Here is a 22,701-nt window from a genome sequence, read left to right as displayed (position 1 = left end):
GCGCCATACAGATATGTCACAAATACTCACGTATCTGTAACTCCTTGCGCAATGATGCGTCAAACTGTAAATATGACGCATAATTGGTGTCGCAAGGGCGCAATGAAAAGTGACGCACCGCTGTTTTCACGCAGCGATGCATCACTTTTCATAAATGAGGCACACGGAGTCTAAAACAACCATTTGCTGGTGTATGTTCGGTATTGCTGTGACTCAGGAGTGGGTTTGTTTCCATTGCTTGGGGATGGGTAAAAGAGGGAAGAGGCTCACTATAACACGTGCAGGGTTTCTTTTACGCTGTGCGGGTTTTCTACTTGCTTTGAGGGATGTCCAAATAAGGCCTTCCTACTTATGGTTTTTAACGCAAATATTTTAATAAAAATAAAAAATAAAAATAGGGGCGTGAAACTGTTAATAATTCAATGTAAAACATCATACATAATGTTTTAGTAATCATAAACTTCATTAATGTAGCGATTTTACGTCATACAGGTTTTTAATTAAAGCCTTAAGACTCGACCTGAACTCTAGCAAAGCAGGATCAGTTAATACATGAAAGGTTTCTGAAACATCATAGTCCCAGGTAGTAAAAAATCGGCCTGTTACAATTACAATTTCTCCTCATATCGTTTTTACTTTCCTGAATTGATAATGCATCTTTTTAAGCTTCATACCAAAAAATAAATATAAAAATATTACCTTTAAACCAGGCAAACCTATCCCTCGTGGCCCGGGGGCTCCAAGCGGACCTCTAATTCCAGGCTGACCCTGAAGGAACACACAAAAGCACTAATATTTGACTATTTTCATAAACCAATAAGGTATGGATATATCTATATTGTTTTCATGAAGGTACTTACACAGAACACCAAATTAATCTAACAAGGTTATTAAAGAACTGTATGCAGTTTTTAACCCTTAGTATTTTAGTGTTCTCCTATAACATTTACAGATACATTGGCTAAAGCTGATAAAAATTCTGATAATAGAAATGAACTAGCGTCTTCTGGTTATTCAAAAAATTACTCATAATAATGGATGGAGCTGCCTGATACAAAGTTATATTAACCATTCCTATTAATGTCAATAACTGCAAGTTCAATACTTTTGTTTTTGAACTGGAACCAATACCATTCCTAACTAAAGCTTTGTACCGAGGCAAATCCAGGGACTAGTGCCATTTTCTACGTTTACACAATAAAAAGTAACATAGATAATAATAACTATATCCACTTTTTTATTGATAGAGATACAGGGAAGTAATGGAGAAAGGCGTGCCCGCCATTTTACTTATGACTTTGGTACTGGAATGTGCGGTGGGACCAACCCTGCACTATGTGTCGTTGAGCGATATCTCCATAACATAAATAATACAATTTTATTCAATCCGATGTGCATTTTCGCATTAGTCCTGAAACACATGCAGTTATACTGAGACAAATCTGCTTAGAATAAACCATCCTTGCTTTTAGTAGACCAGGTAGTGTCGCACCTCCTCCATTTTCAAGATTGCTAAATTGTGCTTAACTGAGATTGATTGATCATGTTCCATAAGTTGATCCATCACAGCTTTCTGCCAGACCTCTTTGATCCACAGGTTTGGAAAACTACAGCTAAGACCATTGGCTGAACAGAGAAACAATATGCTAAAATCAGAGTACTGTACCTTGGGTCCAGGGTCCCCTGTTCCTACGACCCCTTGTGGCCCTGAAGGTCCGGGCAATCCTGGTGGCCCCTAAACCCAAAGAAAATTGAATGCAGTCAGTGGCTTGTTCAACCCAGCAGTGAGAGAAGCGTGGAACACATCATGTTAAGCTTGACACGTCTCTGTCTCATACAAATTTCCTTTTGTGAAACAGTCTGCAATAAATCTACAGTTAAGTACAAGCATTGATTAATTAATCACTCACACACATCACGTTTTACTCCTTTGCTAGTGTTCCTCCCGTTGTTTACATTTGAAAGAAACAGACCTTAAAACGATTGAATAATTGACAGAATCCTCAAATATTGTGAATTCCATTGAAGTCTAGTGAAAACGCTGCTCGAAGAGGAGACACGTTGCTAAAATTACCGTAACAAAATCCATCCACTCACTGTAATATTCTTAATGTAATTGTATGTGCTAGCACCAGAAGGTTGAAAGGCTCTTATTGAAATTGAAAGGCTCTTATATAGCGCATGGCTACTCGGAAGCATCCCAGCGCTTGATGTTAAATAGAAGGGTGATGCAGAAATTGAAAGATGGAGAAGGCTAGTTTATGGCCTAGGAAACAATGCTGTTTTTAGCTGTTTTCGGAATACCAGCAGGCTGGGTTCTAAGCGAAGTGATAGGGGAAGGGCATTCCACAGCTTTGCTGCATTTCGGGAGAAAAGGCGGTCCCCAGATCGGGCTTTGTTGGTCCTGGGTGTTATAAGGAGATTCTGTTGGTTAGAGCGAAGGTGCCTGGATGGAATGTATGGTCTGATCATATCCTTCAGAATGGGGGGGCCATTCCCATAGAGAGTTTTATGGACCAGACAGATAGTTTTAAAATGGATTCGCTCTTTTATTGGGAGCCAATGTAAGGCCCTTAGTGCGGGGGCTGCGGTGGTACGGCGGCTGGTTCCGGTGAGTAGCCTTGCTGCGGAATTTTGAGCTATCTGCAGTTGACGGATGACTGAAGTGGGGGCTCCTAAGTAGAGAGCATTCCCATAGTCCAGCCTCGATAAGATGAGGGACTGGACTATGGTTTTCTTCGCAGTTTCAGGTAGCTGGGGAAGAATTTTACGAATGGTTTTTATTAGGCCGAAGCACGTAGCCACTGTCTTTTTTGCCTGAGTTTTAAAAGAAAGCTCCGTATCGAGCCAAAACCCTAGGCTTTTTATCTCCGTTTTGGGGGTAGGTCCGGGTCCCATGCAGGAGGGCCACATAGAAGGGGTGTTAAAAGTGGCCTTTCTTCCAAGCAACATCAGCTCGGTTTTTCCTCCATTCAGTTTTAGATGGGAGGCATCCATCCATTCTGCGACTTCACCCAGGCAGCTACAAAGATTGTTCTGAGGGGAGTCTGTCTGGGTGAGTGAGACTACTAGCTGGGTGTCATCAGCGTAGCTCACCAGTTGGATTCCGAAGGGGGCTACTACCTCTGCCAAGGGGGCCATATACACATTAAACAGTGTGGGGCTAAGGGAGGAGCCCTGTGGTACCCCACATTGTAATGGTATTGGGAGGGAGCAGTTGGTATCTGAGAAGACCTTGAAGAATCTATTGCTAAGAAAAGATTCAAGCCATTCAAGAGCTTTACCTGTGACTCCAATTCTTTCTAGACGGGCAAGGAGGACACGGTGATTTACCGTGTCAAAGGTGGCGCTGAGGTCCAGGAGGATAATGGCCGCGCTGCCACCTGCGTCCAGAATCCTCCTGGATACCTCAACTACCCTCAACAAAGCTGTTTCAGTTCCCTGTCCTTTTCGGAAACCTGTTTGTGTGGGATGTAGCAGGTTTTGAGACTCCAAATAGGATGCCAGTTGTTTATTGACCCACTTTTCAGCAAGCTTGTCGATACCGGGGAGGAGGGAAACGGGGCGGTAATTAGAGAAGTCGTCAGGGTTAAGATTTGGTTTTTTTAACAGGGCCTTTACCATGGCTAATTTCCAATCTTGAGGTACTATCCCGGAGTCCAAGGAGGTGTTGACAAGATCAATGATGTTTCTACTAACATGGGGGAGGAACAATTTCAGGATAGACATAGGGGCGGGATCAAGAGGGGAACCACTCTTTATGGAATTGAAAAGGGAGGGGAAAAGGTCATCACTGAGAGGGTGAAAAAATGCTAGATGAGGTGAGGTAGAGTTGATATCATGTCTCAATGGAGGATTGAGCTCTACTACTGGGGGTGGGGGAAGGGAAAGTAGAATTTTTTCAATCTTCGTGGCAAAGAAGTTTGCTAGTTCGTTGCAACGAGCACCAGATTCTTCCGGTGAAAGATCAGATGTAGGGGGGTCAGGGGCCTTAATCAGCGTTTTTACTATTCTAAACATTTCTCTCGGAGCGTTGGTAGAGTTCTCAACTTTTTCGGCATAGAAAGTGGATTTAGCTGCGTTGAGTGCCATCTTGTATTTCTTGATTGTGAGTTTGTATTTAATTTTTTTCTCCTCGTCAAAAAGTTTTCGCCATTGTCTTTCTTCTCGTTTGCACTCCTGTTTAAGGAGTCTCAGCTCTGAATTAAACCAGGGCTGTTTGTTCGGACCTTTTTTCTTAGAGAAGCGTGTTTTAGGAAGCACACTGTCTAATGATTGTTCTATCCATTGATTAAAATCTGTGTTGGCCTTGTCGATATTTTGATTGTTTATAGGTTCGTTCTGCTTCAGCGAGTCTATCCAATCACTGGGCTCTAACTTTGTCCATCGCCTACCTAGAGTTTTATGAGGGGGTTGATTGGTACAAGGTCTGTTAATTTTCCATAAGAATGGTACTACCATGTGGTCTGCCCAAGGGATAGAATAAGGTGCGGATGTAGACAAGTTCGCGACATTGGAGAATATTGGGTCTAAAAGGTTGCCTTTTAGAGTGAGTAGGGTGTTGAACAATCAAGTTGAGTTGGCATGCGGCTAGGTCTTTGATTAATTCCATAGCAATAGTGTCCGAAGGGTTGTTAAAATGGAGATTCAAGTCTCCTAACACTATAAAATTAGATACCATAGTGGCTGAGTCCAGAATAGTTTCAATTAGTCCTTCAATAAATTGGCCAACCTGGCCGGGGGGACGATAGATTAAGAGACCGGAGATAGAAAGTTCTGGAGAGTAGGAGATAGAGAATAGTGTGCTCTCACAATCTAGGATAGTCGTGTTAGTCAGGCGACAGGTTAGATGTTCCCTATATAAAATGGCGATCCCTCCGCCAACTTTAATTTCTCGATCTCTATGTTGGATCAGGTATCCAGCAGGTAGGGCCTGGGTAATGTCGGGACCGGAGGACGGGCCAAGCCACGTTTCTGTTAGAAACAAAACGTCCACGTTTAGATCTTCGATCAGTAGAGCTATTTCTGTGGAGTGCTTTGGTAAGGAACGGCAATTAACTAGTGCCATCTTTAGAGCAGTGTCCACTGTCTTATTGTTTTGTGCTGGCGTGGTTTTGGTAGAGGCCTCAGTAATACTGAAAGGGCAGTTATTACAGGAGGGGGACCCGAGACCAAGGTCAATCGAATGGCAGCAAGGTGATGGGAGTGTCCTATTGAGCGTAAGTAAATGCGAGCGGGAGTATGTTATAGGGCATGGGGTATAGAAATCAGGAGTCTTGGGCCCTAAGCCCGACTGTGCGCGAACGGGCGCAAACGGGCATGACTCTGGCACAACTCCGGCGCAGGTCCGGCACGTCTGCTGTACGCGTCCGCTGCGTGGAGTCATGACCGTTCGTTTATATAGCGCTGTTAGAGCGCGCGATTGGCCTGGCCCACACCTAATATGGCCGCCAAGTTCTATTCCCAGCCCTCGGCGTCGATACTCAGCCGAGGCCGGTCCTGGTAAGGGAGGAGCACAGAGGGCTTAGGAGGGCTAAGGAGTCTCTATTCTATAGCGCTTTTTGGTCAAGCGCTGGGCAGCACGCTAGGGAATGCAGACTTTAAAAAAGATTTTGCAATCAAATACAATTTTACAAAGTTAAAATACACTTCCTAGGGTTTACAAAACAAAGGTTAAAGAAAGAGACCTCCCGGCTTCCGCCTCAGGAGGGGAAAGGGTCCTTCTAGTATTAATCACTGGAGGTTTGTTCTTGCTTCCGTTTTATAGCGCTGTTAGAGCGCGCGATTGGCCTGGCCCACACCTAATATGGCCGCCAAGCTCTATGTATGGAGTGAAATTACTTAACTTGTGAGTAAACATATTTAAGTATTGGATTTCCTTACCAGAAGTTCAAGTTAGGAAGTTACAGGGCTGGATTACAAATATTGTAGGCTCCACTAATAGCAGCAGATACTAAGGGATTCCCTGAACCTTTTCCAAGTTCACGACTGTGTGCAGGATTACGAAAGTGCACTGGACAATAGTGCTCGCAGCAACAACGCAGAGCAGACCGCTGTCAATGACATAGCAGCGGTCCAATGCATCACACTTTTGCCCATGTCCCCCGCCCTATGAGGTGGGATTACGAATATAAGTGCATTATTGACCTCACCTCACTCATCTTTTAGCTGTCTGCTGGCATGTTCAAAGAGAAGGTGATACACTAACAACCCAACTCTCCAGTGACAGATGAGAGTGCAATGAGTGCAGGTGACTCGGAGCAGGTTTAAGGTGTCTGGCGTTCTCTTTTGTGCAATGCTGGGTCCAAAAAGCATTTCTTCCATGCAGCCATTATCGGGTCCAGAAACGCCTCATTAAACACAATCAAAGGCTTCATAGAACATGTGGAGGGATGCAAGGTTTCTGTCAAAATGTTAAACTACACTTCCACAGAAACCAAAGTCAATTCCTTAGCCGCCATTACCTAATGAGCAACTGTTGTGAAAGAAGAGACCTCTTCCAACGCTGAGCCAGAGGGGTAGGAAATTCCCCTCATGGTTCTGATGAAGTCTTTGGGCCACTGGTATCATTCCAGTTGAAGTAAATGCCAGTGTCCATATTATAAGGTAAGAGGAGAAGATCCGCTTTTGAGCCATCATCGTCTGCTTCAAAACCAAAGCATCTGAATCCTTGCCACAAATCTTTTCCAAGCAGGTAAAACTCTGGGGCATTGAAGACACTCACATAATATTTGTTAGAAATGGGATCCCCTGGATGGCTGAGGTATGCACTCAGGCCAGGCAGGGACCACCACTCTAGTCAGGGTTAGCTAGATATGCACTAAAATATAACCTGTGCTCACCCTCTGGTCGCTTGCCTCAGAGCAGTCAGGCTTATCCAAAGACACAATGTGTGAAGTAACACAATGAACTCACCACAAAAAGACTCCACACTGGTTTACAAAACTAGGCCATTATATTCTGGACAAAACAAGACCAAAACGACAATCCAAAGTATAGAAGTTGAGATATTGAATTTTAAAAGAATAAATGCAGTAAAGCGCTTAGAAACAAGTTAGCTAAAATGTTCACTTTAGTTCATGCTGGACTTGGACAAAGTTAAAGTTCATGCTGAACGCAATAATGCGCCGGTCAGCTACAGGACCACACAGGCCCCAGTGAACAAAGTACCTTTCCTGGTCGCAAACAGCGAGATGCGCTGATGTCGAGGCCTGCACGTGCAGGATGCTTCGATCTTCTCCACGCAGTGAAGGTGATGCGTCAGGTCAGAAGACGAGTGCTGAGGTCAAGAGGCGTCAAAGATTGCGCCAGATTCTGCCATGAAGTCGAGGGGATGCATCGATCTCACTATGCTGCAGCAGCTGCAATACAGTGTTTGATGCATCGATCTCTGGAGGCAAAGTGCTGAATCCGGTGCGATGGGCCGATTTATCTCGTGCAACCAGGTTGATGCATCCGGTTCTGCTACACGTAAACAGGAGATGTGTTGAAATCTATGTTACAAGTGTTTTGTCCACTTCCAGTGAGCCATGCAAAAAGAACACTTGATGGACAGAATGCAGAACAATGTCATACATTCACCCCAGTACAGAGATCTGGGCTTAAGTCCATTGGTTTTTTGCTCACCAAGCCATTCCTGTTTGGACCCAGCCATATGCAAATCAGTCATTACCCTGCACCCAATGGGAACAGTCCAGCCTGAACTGCCAGGTCAGGTCCTCCCTGGACGGCAAACAAGCATCCTAGGATCGGTTTCGGGCTTTCAGCTCCCATCAGCCAGGTAGGCTTGACTCCAGTGGCATGGAGAGCACGGGACGTGAGTCTGGGCATACCCGTCCCACTCAGGTGACAAATGCAAAAAGAACAATTGTTGGACAGAATACAGTACATTGTCACACATTCACCCCAGTACAGAGATCTGGGCCTAAATCCATCGTTTTTTTGCCCTCCGTCCCATTCCAGGTTGTTTGCGTAGCACTTTTCACTCTAAATGTGATGGGTGTGCCCAGACGTGGGTCTCTTGCTCACTGTACCACTGGATTAAAGCTCGCCTGGCTGTTGAAGGGTAATACCCAGAAACCGGTCCCAGGATGCTTGTTTCCGGTCCAAGGAGGACCTGGCTTGCAGTTCGGTCTGGACTGTTGATGAGGCACAGGGTCAAGACTGCTTTGCATATGGCTGGGTCTAAACTGGGGTGGCATGGTGAACAAAAGAATGATGGATTTAACCCGGATCTCTTGTCTGGGGGTGATTGTTTTATTTAATTAGCATTCCGTCCATCATTTTTTTGTGGGATGGATATGCCCAGACATGGGTCCCTTGCTCACTGTGCCACTGGATTTAAGCAAGCCTGGCTGATGAAGGGTAATACCCAGAAACCGGTCCCAGGATGCTTGTTTCTGGTTCAAGGAGGACCAGGCTTGGCAGTTCAGTCTGGACTGTTCCCATGATGCACAGGGTCAAGACTGATTTGAAAATGTCTGGATCTAAACTGGAGTGGCATGGTGAGCAAAATAATGATGGATTTAACCTAAATCTCTTGTCTGGAGTGAATGTATCATTTATTCAGCATTCAGTCCATCATTTGTTTGCGTAGCACTTTTCACCCTAAATGGGATGTGTATGCCCAGACGTGGGTCCCTTATTTACTGTGCCACTGGATTCAAGCTAGCCTGGCTGATGAAGGGTAATATCCAGAAACCGGTCCCAGGATGCTTGTTTCCGGTCCAAGGAGAACCTGGCTTGGTAGTTCATTCTGGACTGTTCCCATGAGGCACAGGGCCAAGACTGATTTGCATATGGCTGGGTCTAAACTGGGGTGGCATGGTGAACAAAAGAATGATGGATTTAACCCAGCTCTCTTATCTGGGGGTGAATGTATGATTTGTTCATATTCCGTCGATCATTTGTTTGCGTACAACTTTTCACCCTAAGCGGGATGTGTATGCCCAGACGTGGGTCCAATGGTCACTGTGCCGCTGGATTCAAGCTAGCCTGGCTGATGAAGGGTTAAACCCAGAAACCGGTCCCAGGATGCTTATTTCCGGTCTAAGGAGGACTTGGCTTGACAGTTCAGTTTGTCTTGTTCCCATGAGGCACACGGTCAAGATTGATTTGTATATGGCTGGGTCTAAACTGGGGTGGCATGGTGAGCAAAAGAACTATGTATTTAACCCAGATCTCTTGTCTGGGGGTGAATGTATGATTTATTCAGCATTCCGTCCATCATTTGTTTGCGTAGGACTTTTCACCCTAAGTTGGAAGGGTATGCCCAGGCATGGGTCCCTTGCTTACTGTGCCACTGGATTCAAGCTAGCCTGGCTATTGAAGGGTAATACCCAGAAACTGGTCCCAGGATGCTTGTTTCCTGTCCAAGGAGGACCTAACTTGGCAGTTCATTCTGGACTGTTCCCATCAGGCACAGGGTCAAGACTGATTTGCATATGGCTGGGTCTAAACTGGGTGGCATGGTGAGCAAAAGAATGATGGATTTAACCCAGATCTCTTATCTGGGGATGAATGTATGATTTTCTCACATTCCCTCGATCATTTGTTTGCGTACAACTTTTCACCCTAAGTGGGATGGGCATGCCCAGACGTGGGTCCCTTGGTCACTGTGCCACTGGTTTCAAGCTAGCCTGGCTGATGAAGGGTAATACACAGAAACCGGTCCCAGGATGCCTATTTCCGGTCTAAGAAGGACCTGGCTGGGCAGTTCAGTTTGGGCTTTTCCCATGAGGCACACAGTCAGACTGATTTGTATATGGCTGGGTCTAAACTGCGGTGGCATGGTGAGCAAATGAACGATGGATTTAACCCAGATCTCTTGTCTGGGGGTGAATGTATGATTTATTCAGCATTCCGTCCATCATTTTTTTGTGGGATGTGTATGCCCAGACTTGGGTCCCTTGTGCACTGTGCCACTGGATTTAAGCTAGACTGGCTGATGAAGGGTAATACCCAGAAACCGGTCCCAGGATGCTTGTTTCCAGTCCAAGGAGGACCTGGCTTGACAGTTCGTTCTGGACTGTTCCCATGAGGCACAGGGTCAAGACTGATTTGCATATGGCTGGGTCTAAACTGGGGTGGCATGGTGAGCAAAAGAATGATGGATTTAACCCAAATCTCTTGTCTGGGAGTGAATGTATGATTTATTCATCATTCCATCAATCATTTGTTTGCATAGCACTTGCAGTGAGCCAGGCACGGGAGAACGGGCAGGTATTTTGAGTTCCTTGAATCTCAGGCAATAGGAGGCAAGCCAACAAGCCCCTGGAGATCACTTGGATTGAAGACAGAGTCCAGCTCTCCTTCAGCAGAGTCTGAGAGCAGCAGGCAGGAGGGCAACAAACAGAAAAGTAGGTTTTCCAGATCAGCAGCCCAGTGGAGTTCTTTAAGCAGCAGAGCAGTTTTCCGGCAGATCTTCAGCTACAAGTCCAATAGTGTCTGTTTTTAGGGGGTTAACGACCCAGTTGTTATACCAAAAAGTGCCTTTGATGTGGGAGTGGCTTCAAAGCAGCTTTCTGAAGTGCACATGTATCCCTTTCAACCCAGTCCTTTCTGCCAGGGTATCTGTGGTGGGTAATCAGTCCTGTGTGTGGGGACAGGACACAGCATATTCAAGTGAAGTGGTAGCCCCTACCTTCCATCCTGCAAGGCCATCAGATGTAGATATATGCAGATGGGTATTCAGACACACCTATCCTTTCTGTGTGTGGTTGTCTAGAGGTAATGTACAAAGTGTAGCTGTCACCCAGCACAGCCGGTTATTGGAGACAGGCTGCGAAGCACACAGTTATAAGCACAGAGAAATTTGATTGGAAGGCCACTCCTGTGGCAGAAGAAGTGCTGCATGCCCACTGGTAGTATTTAATTTACGGGCCATGGGTATATGGTATAACACTTTGTTAAGTAAGTCAACTATACCAAAAAGGTGTAAACAAATTATACCATGTTTAAAGGAAAGAGCTCATGCACTTTAGCACAGTGCGTAATTTGTAAAAAAAATCTAAAATTTCCAGGGCTCTAGTCAGCGGCCACTTCCACTTGCAATGCCCATTGCTGCTGTCAATTACAGTAACAGCAGAACTAATAAGTCACACTCTTACAAGTGTGACAATTCTGACAACTCCAGGGCCCCAAAGTTAAAAGAATGGCTTTGGAAGCAGGTATTAGCCATTCTTAATGTATATTGAATTGTGCTTATCTCTGAATTAAAAAAAACAGCACCACCATGTGGCAGACTGTCATAGATACCAGTGCTGACAATTAAGTGCTGGTGCTGAGCAGTAGAATCACCAGCTCAAATTAAGCACTGCTTAAACACCAGTTAACAGTGGTAAAGTGTGAAGAGTCCTAAAGCCAACAAAAAGAAGGTCAGAAAAGAGAAGGAGGAAGGCAGAAAGTTTGGGGTGACCATTTAGAGAGGTCCATTTTATAACAATGATTTAATGTTAAAATGTGCCCACTTTCTCCTATGCCACAAGGATCAGGTTTTTTGACTTGTTGGCCAAGTGGGCGTTGCCATTCCTGACTTCAACATCACTGTTGAGGAAGGACCTGAATGCATAGAGACGGTGCCCTGGATGGCTTCAACTTCACTTTAGGTACCAGGACTGGCACTCATAGAGGTGCAGCATTGGAAGGTATCAGAGTATCCGTAGTAGCCAAGCCTGCAGGAACAGACTCCCCCCATGGGAAGTAGCCCAGAGTGTTTCCAAACCATCCTGAAAAGGTCCAGCATCACTAGCCCAAAGGCCTCAATCTGAGCAAGGCTGGGCGAAGGAATGGAAACTCCAGTCTCAACTTCTTAGGTGCCTGAGTTTGCTTGATATCGAAGAAGAGCCTGGCATTAGTGGACTACCTTAAGAAATCAACCGGTCCCAAGAAGGAGACCGCTTCTTTGAGGAAGAAGAGGATTTCTCTTTCTTAAGGCACTTACTGTTCTTTTTGTGGGGCTGTCTTTTCAAAGAACATACCCTGGAACCATACTGTTCTTTAGGAGACATAGTTAAATTGGGATGCTCCCTGTAGGCCTTACCCAAAGCTAACTTGGTCTCCCTCTCCCTGGTGGCCTTTTGGTGCATGAAGGCACCAAAATAACATGGTGTGAAAAAGGGATCTGACTTAAAACATCACATAAGGCTATTGTGGTGGTTCAGAGAGGGACATCATCTTGCATCACTGTCTGCAATGCTTGAAACCTGAAGTCCTCTGAGTAGACATATGACCTGGTCAATAGCTGAAGAATCTGTTTGAAGATGTATCGAGCAGAAATAAGCTTTAAAATCTGACATGGACACCCGCTACTGCCATAACGGTAATTCAATTTCTGACATGCTAGGTGAGACCTTGCCTTGCCACAATCCTAGAATCCAAAGTCTTGGAACAAAATCGAGGCATAGTTCTAAAATTGCAAATAGGATCAGATGTTTTCCATGAGAAGTGGAACACAATTTGCTTAAAAGTCCTTAAGAAAAGCTGGTATTTGGATAACAGGAGCTGGATTAGGCTAAGTGCTCTTGGGACAAAATGAATGTTTTTACCCACTTCTTGGACAAGGAGCATTTTAATATTACAGAGTGAGAAGCAGCCGCGGTCGGTAGGGGAGTACCTGCCGGGGCGGTGACGTGGGGAGTGGGAGGGGTAGGGTGGGGGTTAGTAATGTATGGAAAATGGATGTTTGCAGGTGAGTGAACATATAAGTAGACAAACGAATTTCGTTGTGTGCACTGCATCCCCAAATGCAATGCAGTGCACGCAACGAAATTCGTTTGATTTACTTATATGTTCACTTACCTGCAAACATCCATTTTCCATACATTACTAACCCCCACCCTGCCCCTCCCCACGTCACCGCCCCGGCAGGTACTCCCCTACCGATCGCGGCTGGTGAGAAGCAGATGCTTGTGCAGCCCTTTCTATAATACGAATTCTGACAATGCACATTTTGCTCCAACGTGATCATGAAGGAGCGTTCCCTCATTTCTATGCGAGTGTGGCTCCATGAAAATTATAAAACACTCCATGCACATATTAAAGACATGGCTGCAGAGGAAAAGAGGGCCTCATGAATTACAATGACTGTGCACCATTTAGAGGTGATGTATAGTAAGTCTGCCCCAAAGGGCGCCCCTTGAGATGGTTAAAAAGGGTACCATATATCTCATAGACATCACTCACTGCACCTGCATGCAAGAAGATACCTATCCGCTTTGAATTGGTGGGTGGGTTTTTGCCTGCACAGTGAAAAGCAGTCCAGCTACTTCAAACAGCTAATCCATCATTCACTAATGTGCTGTTCGCAGTGCAGGTGTGTAAGCAGTGCATAAGTGTAATTTTGTGGAGTGGTCCGGTCTGCGCCGGGCACACCCATATCAAAAGGTGCATCATGGCACAGTCTGGGCTAGTGCAACCTATTTTAAATGAGGGCCCAGAAATCCCATTTCAGAAGAGGTTGCAATCTATCTGAACTAATACAAATCCAGCACATGATAGGTATAAGCAGGACATGCCCAGAAACCTCGCCAAATTTGGATAAACCTTACTGATTGCAATGAAAGAATGATCCAGTATCCATAGAAAAAAAGTATGCAAATTACCCACATAGAATGTATTGTTTAATGAATGTTTTTGAGTAACTTTATCAACCTTCTATGTAAGTATAAACTTTAGCAAGGGAAGTGCAATCAGTGCTTAATTTGAGCCTGTGGTTTCCGGGGCTCTGCACCAGCTCTTAATTGTCAATACCAGAGACTGTGACAGTCTGCGGCAAGATGGCGCTGTCTGACTAATTTAGAGATGAACACAACAAGTGTTAATTATTAATTCAATGTACATTAAAAATGGCTAGTACCTGGTGCCCGAGCCGTTCTTATATGCTTTGGGGTCCTGAAATAGTCTGAATTGTCACACTTGTAGGGGTGTGATGGTTACTAGCTGTATTGTTACTATCACTGGCAGCATGTCAGGGGCAATATGTGCTGGAAGCTGCAGTGGTCTCCTGAAGAGGGACCTGGCAATTATTGTTTTGCAAATTAAGCACTGAGGGGCAGATTTACAAGCCCCTTGCGCCTACAGTGCATCACATTGCGCGATGCACCAGTGGTGCAGCCTGCTGAGTGATATTTACAAGCACAGGTAAAGTCACCTTGCACGACTTAACCTGTGCTTTTAAATATAGCCCCTGTTCACACAACCGTTTGCGTGTTAGGGGCATGACATGGGTGTTGCTGTGGGTGTTCCCACGCAACACCCATGTCCACTGATGCATTTCCAGATTTACTAGAAATCGTAAATCTGGAAATGCGTCAGAATGCTACGCCACCCTTTGGGTGGCGTAGCAAGGTGCAACACTTTTCTCCACATTTCTCCTTGTTTTTTTCTTCTTTCAATGCTTGGTGCATTCTACAGCACACATTGGAAGAGTAAATAACCTCAATTGATTGTTTTTGTGCAGGAAGGTGCCACTTCCTGCACAAAAACAATCTCCCCACGATGCAGGCGCCCTTGCACCCTGGTGCAAGGGTGCCTGCACCGGCGCATGGCAGCAGTTTGTGCGCCAGCGGAGGGGAAAGCACAGAGATGCAACATTTTGTTGTAAATATGTTGCATCCCTGTGCTTCGGAACTAATGCAGGGCAGGAAAATGACTTGCGACACCGCGCTACGTTAGTTTCTTGTAGATCTGCCCGCGAGTGCGTTCTTAAAATGTTAATGATCTTACTTTAAAAAAAATTAAATATCCAACCTTGATGGGGGTAGCAATGGCTTTAACAGTGCATATATTATTTTTGTTCAAACTCTTTTAAATGATAAAATGGAGATTTTATTCGAAGACGAAAAAAGGTCTCCCTTTTCACATGCGATATTTGACATATTTCTCAAAACGAACGTGAATGCAAAAACTCAGAGTTCTACTCTGGTGTTTATTTTAAGCACAGATTGGAATTGCGGTTATTGTGGCAACGCCCTCTGCAGCCTCTTAAACGTACATTTCCCCGCATGTGCTCTGATCAGGGTGTGTAGTTAGCCTCAGGGGTTTAGATTTCAGTTTAATCACAGTATGCCAAGAAATAGTAAAGGTGTCGTACACTTCTATATTTGCATTTGATGGTTTCCTCGTCTTGGTGACCTCACCCACTAATCTGTTTGTTCCTCCTAGTACTCGCATTGGGCGTTTCCAGAGTAGGAACGCGGAGAGAAGGATTATTTGCATAGTGATGTTGTGACGCACTAGTTACACAGAAGCGTCATTGTTTCATGGTGGCTAGTTTTTGCATTGTGAAATGGACAATTACACACAGTATTATGTGGGATAGTTTTTTGTATTATTTAATTGCTGCTGATGGTTTTCAAAGAAAATTCGATTATGCTCTAACAACCATACCGAAGGAAAAATAGGTGCACACGTGGTCCATATTTATCAACAACGGATGAGCTGGGCTGGCCATGAAACAAAGAGTAAGGTTGGTGCAATATGAACTGATTACTCACTGCTGACCTGGCAGTTGTTTGCAGCACACTGTTAAATAAAGAGATGAGGCCCAGCAGAGGTGATAACAACAGGCCACTGCATAACCAGTGCATTTAGAGGTGTGGCAGAAAAGATGGGGTATAATTTGTGGAGACTACATTACTGACATTTCCTGATGTTTTTTTTTTTACCACCAGCTATTTCTTCAGCACCTTTCTTTCGCTGCTGGTAAACAGTGCTCTATTACCGTGAGGTTTTTGCAGTTGTTACTGTCACTCAGATTCAGATTCAGATTCAGATTAGCTTTATTCGATTTTTGTTACATAAAATCATAAAAGCAACATTTCATATATATACATACAGTTCATACACAATAAAACATTTTGTTAAAACAGTATTAAATCAGTTTAAGGTACTTCGCTAATCATTAAATTCCGTTTTCTTAAAACATTTTTTAAAAATCCAGTCATCACCATGGTACAAGTAGCGTTTCCCAGTTGCTGCAGGCTAAGAAACGCAGGGCGACATTGCCGACAGGCACCTTGTTTGAGATACTGTTTGATCCACCTTTTACGCTCACTCTCATACAATTTACAAAACAATACTATATGATGTGATGTGATGTGATGTGATGTGAAAGGTATTTGTAAAGCGCGACGTACACTATACAGTTTCTTGGCGCTGGTATAAAAAGGACAGAGGGCACCGCCTGGGCAGGGCAAGGGGGTACATAGCAAGAACAGAAGAAGAAAAGGAAAAATTAAAAGGGCCGGGGAAGAAAGAAACATTTAATTGTACGGAATGCGGAACAGATAAGTCTTAAGGAGAGATCTGAAATGGGTATAGGGAGAAGCAAGCCTTATGTCCCGTGGGAGGGCATTCCAGAAAGATGGAGCAAGGAATGAGAATCTTAAACCTCCCCATTTCTTACGCTTGACTCTCTGGACTTTGAGTAGAGCCGAGTGAGCCGAGCAAAGATTGCGGGAGGGGATATAGGGATGAATGAGGGAGGAGATAAAGGTAGGACCTAGGCCTGCCAGAGATTTAAAAACCAGGCAGCCCAGCTTAAATTTGCAGCGTTCAGAAACAGGGAGCCAGTGGAGAGATCTTAGTAGGGGGCGGACGTGAAGATGCCTCGGTTGATGGAAGATGAGGCATGCCGCCTGGTTCTGGACAAGCTGCAAATGTTTGAGTTGATAATCTGGGATGCCTACGTACAAGGAGTTGGCGTAGTCAATCCTGGAGACGACTAACGCCAACAGGGCTAAGGTAAGCGCCTCGGTGGTGAGAAAGCGCACGATTTTCCGAATTTTGCGTAGTTGGAAAAAACAAGAGGAGACAGTGGTGTTTATTTGGGGCTTCATCGAGAGATCTTTACTGATGATAACCCCAGACTTTTGGCTGAGTCAACTGGACGAGGGGGAGGACCCAAGCTAGTAGGCCAAAAATTGGAGTGCCAAGGGTTGGAAGGCCCCCCGACAAGAACCAATTCGGTCTTGTCGGGGTTAAGCTTAAGGTGATTTGCCCCCATCCAGTTGCTAATGTGACAGAGGGTGGCTTGAAAAACTAAAACCGACTGGTCCGAGGGGTCGATGTTGAAGACCAGCTGGATGTCGTCTGCGTAATTAAACGCAGTGACATTCCTATCTCGGAGAGACCGGATCAGGGGGGTAAGATATAAATTAAAAAGGAGCGGGGATAAGGAGGAGCCCTGCGGCACGCCACAGGTCAACCCCACCCTGTCAGCGGAGAACTGGGATAGCCGGACCGCCTGTTGGCGTCCGGTAAGAAACGAGCGGACCCAGTCCAGGGCAGTGCCCCGGATGCCAGCCTGCCTGACACGGTCGACCAGGATAGCATGGTCGACCGTGTCAAAGGCGGCCGACAAGTCCAGGAGCACTAGGGCCTGACTGATGTTAGAGTCGGCCCCCCTATGCAGTTCTTCCATGACAGAGAGTATGACCATCTCTGTGGAGTGGGTCAGTCTGAACCACGCCTGTTGAGAGTCGAGGAAGTGAGATTGCTCCACAAACGAGCTCAAGATGTTAGTGACGTGAGATTCGAGCAACTTGCTAAGATAGGGAAGGAGGGAGATAGGGCGGAAGTTGCTCATGATCGTGGGGTCAGCTGTAGGTTTCTTTAAAATAGGCACTACCTCGGCTGCCTTAAAGGAGCTAGGGACTAGGCAGAGAGAGAGGGAATTTTTCAGAAGTGCCAAGGGGGGCTGGACAAGCAGTGAAGGCCTCGCGTAAGATTTTGGGAGGGCAGCAATCAGTGGGAGACCCTGAGGTGACTTTGCCTAGAAGAGCGGAAAAGTCAGCCTCCAAAATGGGGGGATCTGAGTGAGAGAATGGGGTTGAAAGGGTCAGCGAGGGACCCGGGCCCGATGCCGAAATGCTGTTTTTGATTTTTTCAATCTTTTCGACAAAGTAGTGATTGAGAGAATCGCAAAGCCCCTGTGAGGGGAGAGGTTTAATGGAGACCCTGTCAGGGTGAGATAGTTCCTCCACGATCGAAAAAATATCTTTAGCTTTATTAGCTGACTCCAAAATTTTGTTGGAAAAGTATAGGGATTTAGCTGACACAATGGAGGACTTGTACCCTTTGAGTAAAATTGAATACTCTAGTCTAGCTTCAGGGGCGTAATTTCTACACCAACGGCGCTCAGCTTGTCTAAGCTCGAGTTTCAGGGCTTTAAGGTCCTCGGTAAACCATTTCTGGGCGTCATGAGGGCGCCTAACTTTGACCCATTTTAGGGGGGCAACCACATCGCTGGCCGATTCGAGCGAGCGGGTTAAGTCAGAAGCTTGAGTGTCTATTGAGTCGTATTTGGGGGGAATGGAGATGTTGAGTAAGTCAACAAATTGGCTAAAGTCAGCTCTATTCCAGTTCCGTGCCGAGAAGTTCGCCTCCAGAGGCCTATTGGGGAAAATAGGGGCTTTAAGGGTAAAAGAATTAAGGGAGTGGTCAGACCATGCACACAGCAGTATAATGGGGGCCGAGATCTCTAGGTTAGAGGTCCATACCTGGTCCAATATGTGGCCTTTTGTGTGCGTGGCAGAGTTAATATGTTGACAACAATTCAGGCCACATAAAAGATCGGAGAAGGCCACAGAGCAAGCACTCTCCTTCTCGTCCAGGGGCCAGTAGTTGAAGTCTCCGAGGACTAAGATTTTAGAGTTATTGATAACAACCTGAGACAATAGGTCTCCAAACATAGTTGGAAAGTCAGGCATGGGCTGAGGGTACACAGTCAAAATATTGAGTTGTAAATATCGACCTACCATAATATCGAGTCTGAAATATCGAAGGTGCATAATATCGAAGGCAAGAATATCGTAGGACAGAATATCGACCCAAGGTAAGTAATATCGAAATACTTAATATCGATGTAAGTAATATCGAAGTAAGTAATATCGATAGCATATATATCGATGTTACTAATTTCGATGACACTAATATCGATATTTGTATTATTGTATAGTTTTTTATTATGTATGTGTTATATGTTTAATTTAACTATTTAAAATAATTACTATTATATGTGTATAAATTTTATTTAATAATAAATAATTTTATAAGTAACTTTTATGTTTTTGTACCGGAGCGGGTTGTGGGTTTATAGGGGAGTAGGGTGGGAAGTAATTTAATTATGGTAAATTGTTTAGTAATTAGTAGGATTTATTAATAAATTATAATTAATTGGTAATTATGTGAAAATAATAGGAAAATAATTTTAATTAATTTATTAATTGATATATATGTTCTGTAGCAGGTTGTGGGTTTATAGGGGAATAGGGTGGGAAGTAATTTTATTATGGTAAGTTGATTAATAATTAGTAGGATTAATTAATAATTATAATTAATTGCTAATTAATATTGATTAATTGGGAAAAAAATTAATTGATTAATTGATATATATTTTCTGTAGCGGGATGTGGGTTTATAGGGGAATGGGGTGGGGAGTATATTAATAATAATTAATTAATTAATATATGTTTTTATAAATTTATATTTAATTTATTGGAACATAATTATTATTAATTAGTTAATTAATTATTATTATTTTGTACATATTTAACATTATTAATTAATTGGTAATTAAATAATATTAATAAGTTACATTAATTAGAGTTATTTATTGATATATAATTTTTAATTACTGTTAATTAATTAATTGGGGAAAAAATATTAATTATTAAATTATAATAATTACAGCTAATGTGATAATATATTTACTTTATATGTTATTGTTAATTATTAATTAATTGCTAATTAAATAATAATCATTAATTTTGGGTAAAGGAGTATTTTTAGTGTTTAGGGTTAGTTTTCAGTTTTTGGGTAAGGGGGTATTTTTTGGTTCAGGGTCAGTTTTCAGTTCTTGGGTAAAGGGGTATTTTTTGGTTTCAGGGTCAGTTTTCTGTTTATGGGTAAAGGGGTATTTTTAGTGTTCAGGGTCAGTTTTCAGTTTATGGGTAAGGGGGTATTTTTTGGTTCAGTGTCAGTTTTCAGTTCGTGGGTAAAGGGGTATTTTTTGGGTTCAGGGTCAGTTTTCAGTTCTTGGGTAAAGGGGTATTTTTAGGGTTCAGGGTCAGTTTTCAGTTTATGGGTAAAGGGGTATTTTTAGGGTTCAGGGTCAGTTTTCAGTTTATGGGTAAGGGGGTATTTTTGGGTTCAGTGTCAGTTTTCAGTTCGTGGGTAAAGGGGTATTTTTTGGGTTCAGGGTCAGTTTTCAGTTCTTGGGTAAAGGGGTATTTTTAGTGTTCAGGGTCAGTTTTCAGTTTTTGGGTGGGTATGGGGGTATTTTTTGGTTCAGTGTCAGTTTTCAGTTCGTGGGTAAATGGGTATTTTTAGGGTTCAGGGTCAGTTTTCAGTTTTTGGGTAAGGGGGTATTTTTTGGGTTCAGGGTCAGTTTTCAGTTCTTGGGTAAAGGGGTATTTTTTGAGTTCAGGGTCAGTTTTCAGTTTTTGGGTAAAGGGGTATTTTTTGGGTTCAGGGTCAGTTTTCAGTTCTTGGGTAAAGGGGTATTTTTTGAGTTCAGGGTCAGTTTTCAGTTTTTGGGTAAAGGGGTATTTTTAGGGTTCAGGGTCAGTTTCAGTTCTTGGGTAAAGGGGTGTTTTTTGAGTTCAGGGTCAGTTTTCCCTACTGTTGTACTCTCTGGAGTAGGAATAGAAATTTTTACCCTTACGCTATGCAACGTTTTATTTAATTAATTGTTAATATATCAAATATTTATTTTATTTTTTATATTACTTACATTTTATTTATGTTACTTTTTTATGTTTGTAAATGTGTTAGTAAATTACAATATATTTCATTAATTTATAAATTCGTAAAATAATTATTAATACTTATTGTTCAATGTATATATATTACATATTTACTGTATATATTTAATTATTGTATTCTTAATATATGTTTTATTTATTACTTTTAAATATTATTAGATACTTTTAAATATGTTTCTTTTATTTATTAGTCATAGACTTAATTTTACATTTATATATTAAAAAAAAAAAACGATATATTTAACATCGATATTTTTAACATCGATATTTTTTTTTCGATATTTTTGTACTTACCATGTTGTAGATAGGATGTCGATATTTTTGCCCTCGATATTGTTGACTCGATATTCTTGTAGGTCGATATTTTTGAAGTCGAAATTCTGTCAGTGATTCGGGCTGAGGGGGCGGTAAACTAAGACACAGATAAGGGGTGACACAGAGGATTCCAACCTAAGTGCTAAGCAGTCAACCTGAGGAATACAGGGTACGGTAAGAACAGAGAATCTGGTTGGAAGCCTAATGATGGCTGCCACTCCCCCTCCGGATTTGCCAGAGGCCCTGTTGGCTTGAATGATTTAATAGCCAGGCGGAATGGCTGTCAGGATGTCAGGAGAGGATCCGTCTTGCAACCAGGTTTCCGTTATAAACAGTATATCGGGACTATCGGTCTCTAGAAGGTGGAACATTTCCGTCTGGTGTTTTGCTAGTGAGCGAGTATTAAGGTAGCTCACTTTAAGCTCAGGGTTGGGGGGTAATATGGGTAGAGGGGGGTGGATAATGGGCCGATGAAGGGGAGAAGCCAAGCAAGCGTCAAGCTCAGGAAAAACTTCTCGGACATGGCCCAGACCCAGTTGATCAAGCTGCAACCCGGCAGTCAGGGCGAGGGGCCAGGGGGCATACAGGTTGAGCAGATCGGTAGAGGAGTATTGAATAAAATGGTCAGAGTGACTTGCCCCTTGCCCCGTCCGGCTGTGGACGGGCGCAGACGGGCTTACCTTTGGCGCGCCTTCGGCGCGCTGACGGCGTGCCCGCTGCGCTCGCCCGCTGCGCTTCCGGGGAATGCACATTGATGTAGGGTGTTGTGGGGCGTGGCCTCACAAAGGTGGGCGTGGCCAAGGGCTTGGCGCGAAATGGCGGCAATGGTTTCTCAACCCGCGGCAGCGCTAGGATCCGCTGCGCGGGGGAATTTTGGCAGGAGTGCAGGGGAAAAGTGCCCAGAAGTGAGTAGCAGTTCAGATAGAATAACAACAAATACAGTGGTTTTAAAAACAAATGTCGAGCGATTTCTCCCGGCTGTGCCTCAGGAGTGTTCAGTGTCGTATGGCGCGCTGAAAGGTGGATTGCACCAATATACAGTCACATGGGCAAGGAGCAAGGGTTCTTGACCAATCATTTTTACTTGGGAATGTAACTAACCGGTGAAATAAATTAAACCTAAATCTTGTTAAAATGAATCGATCAAAGCCCAAGTTACATAAAGTCAAATCTGGCTGGATTGTGTAGTTAGTCAGCGATAGTTGATGCTCACTAACTGTTTTCTTCGTCATCTCTCCTACACACCTTAAGAGTTCAAAATGAGCCATACATAGCCTCTTCAATTCAGACTTCGAGATGTTCATGATTGAGACTGGATTGCTAAAATACTCAGGACGTTGTATATCTATAAATATTTTCCTGATGTACTCAAGCCAGGCTATGCGCTTTACGTTTTCACGGGCCATGACATCCTTTATTATATCCTGGTTTAGAACAAGGGCCTCTGAGGCCCATACTCTGCGCCAGAGTGGAACCGGTTGTAATTTAATCAAATCGAATATGTAGTCCAACCCCATTTCCTGATGGCAATTAAAGACTGAGGTACCTTTCGGGAGAGCTAAAAGGTATCTAAGGAAGTTATTTTCTTCAACTTGAATCGCCGATGTGTTCTGATACCCCC

The 22,701-nt window shown here is 43.7% G+C and overlaps 1 protein-coding gene across 1 annotated transcript in view; it reads right to left on the bottom strand.

The window, feature by feature from the left end:
- COL28A1 (collagen type XXVIII alpha 1 chain) overlaps positions 1-22,701 on the bottom strand; it is a 689,953-nt gene that overhangs the window by 194,306 nt on the left and 472,946 nt on the right. Inside the window, exons 25-26 of the mRNA XM_086941924.1 lie at positions 1,667-1,735; positions 700-768 (exon numbers count right to left, since the gene is read on the bottom strand). Of these exons, the coding sequence (XP_086798050.1) occupies positions 700-768; positions 1,667-1,735 (138 nt within the window). The remainder of the gene's footprint in view (positions 1-699; positions 769-1,666; positions 1,736-22,701) is intronic.

This window comes from Lissotriton vulgaris, chromosome 10 (assembly GCF_964263255.1).
Source record: "Lissotriton vulgaris chromosome 10, aLisVul1.2, whole genome shotgun sequence".
Taxonomy (NCBI): domain Eukaryota; kingdom Metazoa; phylum Chordata; class Amphibia; order Caudata; family Salamandridae; genus Lissotriton; species Lissotriton vulgaris.
The sequence above is the reverse complement of the archived record's forward strand: the minus strand, read 5'-3'. Positions and strand labels throughout refer to the sequence as shown.